This window comes from Dipodomys ordii, unplaced genomic scaffold (genome assembly GCF_000151885.1).
Source record: "Dipodomys ordii isolate 6190 unplaced genomic scaffold, Dord_2.0 Scaffold96, whole genome shotgun sequence".
Taxonomy (NCBI): domain Eukaryota; kingdom Metazoa; phylum Chordata; class Mammalia; order Rodentia; family Heteromyidae; genus Dipodomys; species Dipodomys ordii.
The window spans coordinates 4113180-4125489 of record NW_012267312.1 but is presented as its reverse complement, the minus strand read 5'-3'; the positions used below and the strand labels follow the sequence as shown (position 1 = coordinate 4125489).

General features: G+C 33.0%; 1 protein-coding gene across 1 annotated transcript in view; it reads right to left on the bottom strand.

Moving 5' to 3' along the window:
• Positions 1–12310, bottom strand: part of LOC105993453 — a 147459-nt gene that overhangs the window by 60921 nt on the left and 74228 nt on the right. Inside the window, 4 exon segments of the mRNA XM_013026725.1 lie at positions 399–487; positions 7248–7382; positions 10201–10317; positions 10593–10690. Coding sequence (XP_012882179.1) covers positions 399–487; positions 7248–7382; positions 10201–10317; positions 10593–10690 — 439 coding nt within the window.

The window sequence follows — 12310 nt, the reverse complement described above, 5'->3', positions numbered from 1 at the left end:
CAGTGAAAGCAGGGGTTATACTGTGGGGGAGGGACATACAAAGCAACAAAGAAATAATCTTATAAATGCATTAGAAACAATCGCATGAAAGAAAAAAACATTTGAATACATATCTTAGGGTTCATTTCCCCATATTAATTATAAACTTTAAAGATTATAAAAAGTACATCTCAGAAGGAAGCTTATAGATATTTTTAATTGATATGATCAAGAGGAAATTCTAGAAGCATTTATTTACTTTCATTATTTCTCTTAATTTATCTGATGATGCTAATAATTTTTCAGGAATATAAACAGATGTAACTTTTCTGAAATGATTCATGCTGAAGTGATAAAATTATGGATTTCTCTTGAGAGTAGAGACAATTACAGTAAATTTATATTACAATAGAAATTACCTAAAGTCTCCACCAATGGGGAAGTGATTTTTCACATTCAGGATGATCTCTTTCCATTCATAACAGGGAGTTTTACAGCATTGAAGTTCCTAAAATAAAACAACGAAAACAAATCTTGCTAAATAATTATTTAAATACCCTAATTACAATATTAACTATTAATTATCCTTATTTATAAACCTTAATTATAATGCAAGCTTAAAAATATTTACAAGATGTCCAGTTAAATATTACACTCACAATTTATGTAATTCTTCCACCCCCCCCAAGTCCCATAATACTAAAATCTGTGAGGGAATGGACAAAAACTTTATTTATTAGTATATGGTTACCCACATTTGTAATTATAGCACTTGGGACAATATAGCAGGAGGACCTTGAATTTTAGCCAGCTATATAGCAAGAAATTGTCTTTAAAAATAAATTCCATAAAGATAGTAAAATACAGATAATTACCTTTGGACATGATTAATTAAACAGCAAATAATTACAACGGTGAACCAACTAGACACCATGTTGGAAATGAACTACATACAATTTTTGAGGGAGAGAAGTAGGGAGGAGAAAAACGGAGAGAATGAGGGAGGGGGGTGGCACTGTTCAAAAGTAAATGTACTAATTTCCTGACTTATGTAACTGTAACCCCTCTGTATATCACCTTTACAATAAAATTTAAAAACTTAAATGAAAAAGAATTTAAAATGCCTGCTGAAAAATCCATATAAATATTATAACTATATACACAAATGTATGTATATTCATCACTTACCCATTATAATGTGTGAATGGTTTTTGTTTTAGTTATTTTGAGGCACTATGACTGAACTCAGGACCTCATGTTTGCTAGGCAAGCATGCTATTGCATCCTCATCTTCACTTTTCTTTTCTTTTTGGGTCCGGTCGTGGGGCCTGAACTCTGGGCCTGGGCACTGTCCCTCAGCTTCTTCAGCTCAAGGCTAGCACTCTACCACTTGAGCCACAGCACCACTTCCGGCTTTTTTTCTTTTTGCTTATGTGGTACTGAGGAATTGAACCCAGGGCCTCAGGCATGCAAGGCAAGCGCTCTACCACTGAGCTACCTTCCCAGCCCCTCTCTTTTCTTTTTAACTTGTATTTCACATTAACTTTGCCTTGGCTAGCCTTAATTGTCCTACTTCTCCCTCTAGGCATGAACATCATCCTCTGTGAACTATGCTAAACATATTAAATTGATTAATATTATAAAACTATTTTTCAAAATAGTGTGTCTCAAATTGATCATCTTAAATTTTTTAATTGACCATCTTAAATTTTTTTAATTTTCATGGAAGACATAATATTTTGGAAATAATAAGCTATATGTATACGTGATACATCTAACTCAAGGCATAGTAGGTGTGTGTGTGTATATCTTTGAGTATGTGTGTTTCTGTATATAAAACTTGTGCTTGACTGTGTCATGATAATTATATTGTGGAGGCTATCCCTGACATAAGTATCATAATAAATACATAGAAAAAGATGAGACTTAAAAATTATCCAGGACTCATGTGTGTGTGTGTGTGTGTGTGTGTGTGTGTGTGTGTGTGTGTGTGTGTAAAATGCAAATACTAGATTTGGAATCTGGTTCTCAGCTGATGCTCTATTATTTGAGCCAGGCTTCCAGTATTACAGTTAGTTGGTTAATTCAAGATAGAGTCTTGCAGACTTTTCTACCTGGGTTGGCTATGAAGAACAATTCACTGGATCTAAGCTTTTTCAGTAGCAAGGATTATAGATCTGAACCACTGGCAACCAGTTTATCCAGAGGAATTCTATGGGGAAAGTGTTCCTAGAAATTTTGTATATATAAGAAGATAATGTCTTGCTTTATTTTATTTCTCCATTATTATCTAATCTACTATTCAGTGATCTAAGACCAAAAATATCCTTAAAACTGTGTATGGTAGCTATATGTTGCTGTAGAGAATTTAGTGAGTTGAGGACTCAAATGGTTTTTCTTTCTTGCTATTTTTTCTAACATATTTATAATATGATTTCTTTGTTGCTTTGTATGTCCCTCCCCCATGATATAACACCTGTTTTCACTGTATTTAATGTTGGTATAATTTGGGGAGGGGGGAGGGAAAAAACAAATTGTTTAAATAAGGATACAGGTGGACCCATTGCAACGAGATGTACAAGACTTTAGGTCAAAAAAGGAACTTTACAACTTTGGTGCAGGGAGGGAAGGGGGACTGGGACTGTGGGGGGAAGATGGGAAGGGATGGGAAGGGGAAACAAAGGAGGAGGCAACGATGCTTGATAAGAAATGTACTCTTTACCTTGGCTCATGTAATTGTAACCCCTCTGTACGGTATTTTCACAATAAAATTTTTTAAAAAATAAATAAATAAAAAGAAAAGTGACACATTTTCATTATTCACGAGGAAAACAGAAAATGGACAACATACATCTCAGTGGCAAATGCTAAGTTCCTGTTTTAGGTATCACTGTCTAATAAACCAGTCTCTCCATGTGGGCATCTCCATATGAGCTTCTCACTGCTCTTATACTACTAGTCTCCTTGAGCCTGTCTTTCTACTCACTATTGCCTTCCATACTGCAAATGTTTTATAATCCATGTAGAAATTTAGATATAAAAATTACAAAAATTTTTACATTGTTAACTATATATCCATGGCAGAAAATTGCATTTGGAGACGAGTGAATCTTAACATCACAACCATATTTATAGGAATCTAAATGTCCTTCTTCCTCATATTTTAGATGTGAACACCATCACCTTTCAATAAATGGCAGTATTACCATGAACTTTAAAATGAATTTGCTCTATTAACCTTCATTCTAAACAAAACATAAACATAGTCCCTTTAACTTAAATCACAAGTTCCCATGGGAAGAAATTTCAAAGATTTGGAGCCTTCTAAAGGCAAAAAAAAGAGAGGAAATAATAGCCATGCTTATGAGACTCAAAAGTCTAAGAATAGAAACAATCACATATAAATAAGTAAAAATTACTTACGATTGCTTTAAAATTTGTGACTTCTCCCTTTAGACCAAAAGCCAGTGTAGTACCTCCTAGTCCATCCCTAGGTTTTGAAATTAATAGCAGTGAAGCTTCAGCTTGATGGATGAAGCGACTAGTAAACTTCATAATTAGGATAAATTCATTTCTATTTAATGAAGATAAAAGAGGAAACAATTTATTAGAAAAGGTCAACTGATAAGCATTTATTCAATGTACACTATGTATCTGGTATCTACACTCTGAAATGCACTCACTTGTACAAAAATTTAAAGTCTGTAAAATCTAAATTTAACTTTCAAATATACACACACTTAAATTTTCTAACAGTGAACCACAGGAAATCATATATATATATATATATATATATAATATACACACACATACATGATATACGATACATATGTCTTATGCATAGATAGATAGATAGATAAATAGATAGATAGATAGATAGATAGATAGATAGATAGATAGATAGATAGATAGATCTTATGTATCATATATATGCTTTAAAATTGACAATATTTTTTGGACCAAAAGTGAGCATAGGGTCTCTTATTCCATTTTTAGGTTTTAAAATTAATAGATACATATATATGTATTTGTATTTGAATTATATATATTCATAGCATGTTTTGCTACTGTTTAGAAAAACCTTTTATTAAATTTTATTTTATTGTAAAGAATCTATACAGAAGGATTACAGTTACATGGGTAAGGTAAAGAGTACATTTCTTGTGGAACATTGTTACCCCTCTTTGTTTTTTCTCCTACTATCCCTTCCTTGCCCACCTCCCCCACTCCTCTCCCAAGAAGTTGTAAAGTTCATTCCCAACATATTGTTTTATGAGTATCATTGGAAAAACTCTTTTTATTATTATTATTGGTTTTGGTTACATAGAAACTGTGTATGAAAATGTATTAGAAAATTTAGAACTTAACAAATACCTAAACAGCAGTTAAAAATAAATTGAAGGTCAAATTCAAATAAAAGTAGCTAAGTAGGAATGTTTGTTGAGAGAAGTCTTCAATTAAAAGAAGAAATAAGGAAACAATATCCATTTCTCTTAATTTTCAGCTTTATAGAACACACTTGCAAAAAACAAATCAAAGGATTTGGAGAAGGTTCTATTCAGCACTTATGAAATGAAAATGACTGTGTTCTAGCAGCCATGAAGGCTCTGAGTTAAAATCCCAGTTCCCTCCTTCCCCCAAAACGAAAATAAAACTTATAACTTCATATAGTGGGCAAGTTTGTTTATTTTTCATGAGTTTTCTTCTGGTATTTTATTTATAATAAATGAGTGAATGGATATTGTTTTCATTTGGATTTAATTTAGCTTAGATGTAGCCCCATAATGAATAATCTGCTTTTGCAAATTATATACCACATGTACCACATTAGCATGGAGTAGTAACTGAAGAAAATTAACACAGGCTAATGACAGAAATAAAGAACACTGTTGAAACTGGATACCCAAATGTTTTAAATGAAATTTAAAATGGCTTCTATTCCTAATTTGAGTTTGACATACTAAAGGCTATAATTCACAAAGTAGCTAAAATTAATGTTCAAGTAGAACCAAAATAGGTCAGGTAGTTATAATTTACCAAATTTAGTAAATAAAATCCAGGTAAAGTTCTGTAGTGGTTATCAAATTGGTCAACTCTTGTTAAACTGACACAGCTGTTTTCAAATCATTTTTTGTATTATTAAATAGGAGTATTTTCCATCATTGGAACAAATCAACATAGCAAATCTTATTTTTGATCTATGAAGACTCATATTGAAATCATACTGAATTTCTCAAATCATTCCTGTGTTTTTCTTTTGTGATTTTTTGGGGGATTGGGATAGTTGTAGAAACATTAAACAAGTACCATAAGAATATAATTAGCTAAAAATGAAATTGCTATACTATTACCACTATTGGGAGGTACAAGCATTCATATACATTGTATATCTTAGATCAATATATTTCTTTTTAAATACTATGTACACATCCATGCACAATGACCATGAGGTGATAAAGGAAAATTGGAGCTTCTTTGAAGAGATATTTTTAAACTTTTGCTCAATTGTTCTTTACTCTCTCAGAGTTTCTAAAATTTCTATAATGACATTTATAGGCAGAACAACTATACAAAATGATATGATATTAAAAATGTATAATTTAGTGTGTAATAGTTCTGATTGCTGCAGGAAAAAGAATTGTAGAATATAATGTTATCTCTGTGGCCTACACACATGTTAATTAATTAAACGTATACATAAAACTGCTGTTTATGCTATTTGGATTTTTAAAAACAAAATTAGTAAGAATTTCAGAAATATAACTTTATCTTTGTGATTGTCTTTCATTATATTTTATCCATTTAAAAATATGTCGCTCTTTTACAATTATAAAAATATTAAATGTCTAGAGTGAATATACTCAGTGAAGTAAAATCTTAAATAAAAACTCACTTCGGAAGAATTGTAATAGTGTTCCCTTCCTGGGTGAGAGAGAAGTCAGTAGCATCTCTCCCAACAAATGTAGCAGTATATATTAAAGTTTTCGTGCTTGGATTTTTCAATAGTATCTATGCAGAAGTAGAAAGGATACAAATAAGTTGTTGAATTTAAAAACTATATAATTGCATATTTTTAAAATTGTTATCAAATAGTTATACAATCTAATCAGCAACTCTATCTTTTCTTATATAGCTGTCTTCTATATAGCTTGTCTATCTAGTTTATCTGAAGTCTGGAGGAAGAAGGAGTTTTCAACAAAGGAAGTGAAAGATGAAAATAACCTGATTATCACAGACTTGAAGACTAAAATTAATGAATTACATTTCATTTTTCTTGCAATGGGGGATTTTTAACTTGGAACTTACAGTTGCAATAGATGGATTTTTAACAGAGAACTTCCATAATCCAATTCAGAAAAAGATTAGTCTGTCTGCCCAGTGTAGAAAGGACTGTAGAGTTAAAGACTTAGCTACAGGCTAAATGTGACAGTTTAGGTAAGCATTGAATGTTTAAGAGTTAACTATAATGAATTACTATTTAATGTAATTGATACTCCTGTCTCCGTATAGCTTAAATAGAATATTTATAATTCTTCTAAAATTTTATTTTGAAGCCAAAAGTCTGTTCCATTATAATTACAGCTCAAGTGCATTTAGCATCAAAAGTCCTTGAATATCATAGCAGTTAGGAAATTGTCACCATAAATATTGCCAAGCAAATTCTCTGGAGGATTTTTCTGATAAAAGTAAAAATAAATAAAATTAACAGAGAAAATCAGATCTCAATTTTTTCTAAGAAAATAAATTAGAATAGGAGACTTACCCTTCCCTAAATTAAGCCATCTATACTTTGAGGGGAAAAAAATCTGAATATTCCTGATTTTTAACTAAATCCAAACATCAGTCATTGAAGACCATCATAGTGGATTACTGAAGATCAAATATGGGTAAGTTTTACATCAGAAGTAAGTAGTTAGCTCCCTTGCTGATGAAACTTTCAGATGAATATTTAAAATAGTCTTAGGAAAGTATAAATTTTGTTTAAGCCAGAAGAATCTTAATTTTCATAAAATGGAAAAAGGAAAGAAGGAGTCATCCTTTTCTTATAAGCATTGATTCTTGGTGATTATTATGAAATCTTTTCCATTTTTCTGACCTTTACTTTCCTTTTACAATTAAGTTTGACAAGGAGCATTCAGTTTTTAATAAAACCAAAACACTTAGACCCTTCGTTTTACTTCTTGTTACTTTTGAGCTAAGAATGAAACATTTAAAAATCTCTTGTAAGTCTTTAATTCCTTATGTCTTTTGGCCCGAAGACCTCTTACCTGGCCTACTGCAGTGTCATATAGAGTACAAAGAAAGGGTACCACCCTCTTGGGGAGAAATGCAGGGAGCCTTTCATACATGTAAACACAAAGCATTAGCATCAAAATGGGATTTGGATCACAAATATCGGTGGCCTAGTTTCAAAGGAAAGAAATATGTTAGAAAGTATATAGAAAAAATGCACAAAAGAGGAAAACATAGTATGCAATTATTAGATTACTTTAAGATATTTGTTATGTCAAAAGATGAGGATATTGAAAAATATATAGAAAACAAACAATTATTTTGAAGGAGAGTTGTTGACCTAAGGGTTAAAAGATGAATTAGACATATTGTAATTAGAACATTGGCCTCATAAAACTCAAAAGACTCCATAAAAGTGAGCCAGCACTTGCAATAATATGACTAAAGTAACTAAAGTGTCATGTTTGAGTATCTAATTCATGAAAAGAAAAATGACAAGTACACAAACCACTGAAGTAGCAGATGATGAGATTTTTAGTCAATAGCTCATGGGAGACAATGTCACAATGTCGGAAGTAGATCTCAAAGAATGTTTGGCCTTTCAATAAATGTCTAGTATGAGGGAGAGGTTGTATTGTATCAGAAAGGTTAGCATCCCAAAGCAAGGATATAGAGAAACACCATCTTTGTTAGGAAAGAAGTAGAAATTGGACCATGTCTAAGGTAAGGGATAAGCAATTTCATAAAGTACAGATAAGTTCTGGGGTCATACTGTGGAGGTTCTGGAGGCCAGAATAAGGGATTTCATTCAGGCAGGGTATATGGTAGTTAGGGAAATACTTTGTTAGAACAGCCAAAACTAGTGGAAAATGTAACTACAGCAATACATGAGATAAATGAGTGATGGTGTTTAAAATTGATTGGAAATAAAATCCAAAGGTACAGAAGAATAATAGCACAGAGAATAAACATACCAAAATGGAAAGTGAAGCCAAAAGCAGAATCAAGAGCAAAAGAAGGTAGGCTTCCAGCCATTTATGGAGTGCCTCTGAGCTCTTAGAAAAAGGTAGAGGAAGTAGAAAGATTATAGCATGTTTATAGCAAAGAAGTATTGGAAATGGTGTGAGGCAGGTACTCAAAGACAAAACAAAAAAAACAAAACAAAAAAAACATCACAAGTAAGTAAGGAACTCTGTCATTGCCATTGTAAAGGTAACTCTCTGCATTTCTGCAAAATGGATATGAAAATTTCCTATGACTTAGTGGCATATACTCAAGTCAGCAACTGAAAATGACCTGGACCAAGCCTGGAAATGCAAATAGAGTTAGCCAAGATCTAATGTTTTATACAATCGATTGTGAAATTTGGCAGCAGTTTCCAGAGAATGACGATAGCCCCTTTGGCCATCTGTTAGTTTACATTTCCTCATGCACACTTGTCCTTTGGAAGAAGGAAAGGCTTTGTCAACTAGGAGCATGTCTTTTCAGTGAAGGTGTGAAGTAAAATAAAATAAAATTTTGAGGAAACAACTATGTCTTTGCAGGGTAGTTCTGCTTAAGCGTATGATTTGAGGAACACATAACCTTATACTGAATCCCAAAGTTTCTCACCAGTAGTCTCTCATGCTTCGATAATTATTTGTGATAAGAACAAAAGTAAAATCAAAACACAAGATATAGATCTGATCTAAGGAACATCAATTGGCCCTTTTCCCTTTATGAAAATAGTGCTTATCTATTGGATTAACAAAAGAGAAATAAACTTCAGTAGTTTGGATGCTGAATGCCCCTCAGATGCCCATGTGTTAAAGGCTTGATTCCCAGCATGGTACTACAGGAAGGCGATAACTTTAAGAAAGGATGATTAGATCCAATACACCCTCAATTCTACCTTTACTTTGGCCTACATTTCCATTAATATTTAATCAAGTGAGTCAAACAGCTATCATTTTTGGGGGGGAGGGGTCAGTTGTGGGGCTTGAACTCTGGGCCTGAGCTCTTCAGCTCAAGGCAAACGCTCTAACTACTTGAGCCACAGTACCATTTCTGGTTTTCTGTTGATTTATTGGAGATAATAATCTCACAGACTTTCCTGCCCAGGGCTGACTTTGAACTGTGATCCTCAGATCTCAGTGTCCTGAGTATCTATCCTTATGTAACAAGAAAAAAACTTAATAAAACAGCATATATTTTGATTATTATTATTGAAAACTTGGTGTGAAAGGCTAAATGAAATTACTATTTACAGGTTAACATATAATAAAAAATGTATATAGGTACTATAATCTCTACAAAAACATATTTATTGCAAAAACAAAGCAAAAGTGCCAGGCATTGGGAACTCATAATCTTAGCTACACTGGAGGCTGAGATCTGAGGATCAAGGTTCAAAGCCAGGCTGGGAAGGAAAGCCTGTGAGACTATTTAATTTCTAACCACCAAAAATCCAGAAGTAGAACTGTGGCTCAAGTGGTAGAGTACTATCCTTGAGCAAAAGAACCCAGTGACAGTGCTCAGGTCCTGAGTTTAAGCCCCAGGAGTAGCTAAAAACAAAGGCAAAACCAAAATTTTTCATGTTGTGACATTCAATCAGGAGATAATTCAACATCTACATTCTAATAATACTTTTCCTATTATTTCAGTTTTGATTGTAGGTATATTAATAATGTTCTCAAGCGTGATTCTTATGGTTTCTGATATCTGGACTAGAAGTATTTCTTTAATATGTATAGACAAGTGTGTATATCTACTAAAATTATACTATCAGTTGTATAATTATATACAACTTGGAATAATTAAACATGACTTTTTAAATATGGAGTAGATTTCTCAGGAGACATATTTCCATTTCCATACTTCAGCAACATCCCTCTTTCAATTCAGATTTAGAATCTTTGAACTAAGATATGAACAAAATAATAATGAATAAGGGAACAAAAGAAACTCATAAAATGTGTAGATGAATGTGTGCTGCAAAAAGGTACCCACCTGTATGTTCAAGTCGAAGTTAATTTCCCGAAGACTGTTCACAATAATTAGGCAATTGTGTAGATAATGTTCAGCACGTACTGGTTGTGTATACATATGTACAAAATAAGGTTCAATCTGAAAAAGAAAGTAATCAAACCTATTATTGACAGAATAAAAACTGCTGCTTTTAAAATGTCATCTGTAGTTCAACAAGGAATTATTGAAATCCTAACATTTGTAGTAGATTATAGCAATCCAAAGTCAAAAATAAAAAAAATGTCAGCACTACCCAAATTCATGTTTTTTACTTAACACACTTAAAAGATGTGCTCTAAATAAAAGTACTTCAATTTTAACCATCAAATTCTCTAAAATAATACAAGACTCTTATGCATTGAAATAATACTTACCAAAAATGGGCAATAAGATCCCAACAAAGTTGCAAAAACAAGCCCATCTGTAAGGTCTACATCAAAATTTATTATCCATCTTTCACCAGGAACAAATCCTATTTTGAAAATGAAACAGAACAGATATTACAGTATTTTACTTGATGATAAGATATAGAAATTTGAGCAATGGTCAAAGAATACTTTACCATTTCTTAGAAAACAAAAACATAATTTTGGAAAGAAAAATAATATAAAAACATCAGAACATTAATACTATAAAATATATCTGTAAAATTTAAATAGTTGCTACAAGCCTAATTACAACATGAAGCATTTTGAAAAGTACCCTACCATGCTTTATTGAGAGAAAAGTCTACAATAGAATGGAAGAAAGACAGCCTCTTCAGTAAATGGTGCTGGCAAAATTGGTTAACTACTTGTAGAAAACTAAAGCTAGATCCTTATATATTGCCCTGCACCAGAATCAACTCCAAATGGATCAAAGGCCTCGGAGTCAAAGCAGACACTCTGAAAACATTACAGGATGGAATAGGAGAAGCCCTAGGTCTCCTTGGCTCCGGCCGAAATTTTCTGAATAGAGACCCAGAAACACAACAAATCAAAGAAAGGTTGGACAAATGGGATTGCATGAAGTTGCAGAGCTTCTGCATGGCAAAGGACATAGCTAGCAAGATCAATAGAAAGCCCACGGATTGGGAGAAGATCTTCACTAGCCATACAACAGACAAGGGTCTCATATCTAAAATATACTCTATGCAAATCAAAACAACATTGAGATACCACCTCACCCCAGTTAGAATGGCTATAATCAAGAACTCTAACAACAACAGATGCTGGAGGGGATGTGGACAGAAGGGAACCTTACTGCATTGTTGGTGGGAGTGTAAACTTGTTCAACCACTTTGGAAAGCAGTATGGAGGTTCCTCCAAAGACTTCACATAGAGCTCCCCTATGACCCAGCAATCCCACTTTTGGGCATTTACCCAAATTTTTACAAACAAGACCACACTAAAGCTACCAGCACAACTATGTTTATTGCAGCATTATTTACCATAGCTAAGATATGGAACCAACCCAGATGCCCCTCAGTAGACGAATGGATCAAGAAAATGTGGTATATATACACAATGGAATTCCATGCCTCCATCAGAAAGAATGACATTGCCCCATTTGTTAGGAAATGGAAAAACTTGGAAAAAATTATATTAAGTGAAGTAAGCCAGGCCCAAAGAAACATAGGTCTTATGGTTTCCCTTATTTGCAATATCTAGTATATGTATGAGTCAAGCGGAAAAGGTCAGATAATGTGATGTTAGGAAAATGAACCCTTAGATATGTATTTTAATGCTTTTTTATTTCATGCATTTGTTTCTAACACATTCATAAGATTATCTCTTAGATGCTTTGTATGTCCCTCCCCCAAGTATAACCCCTGCTTTCACTATATTTGATGTCAGTATAAATTGTGGAGGAGATGGGGAAAACAAGTCGTTTAAGGATACAGGTGGACCTGTTGCAACAATGAGAAGTACAAATTTTCATGTCAAAAACGAGCTTTACAATGTCGGTGGGGGGGGGGGGGGCTGGGAAGGGAGGTGAAGGGTAAACAAAGGAGGAGGCTGCAATGTTTGGTAAGAAATGTATGCATTATCCTGCCCATGTAATTGTAACCCCTCTGTACAGTATGTTCACAAAAAAATTAAATTAAATTAAA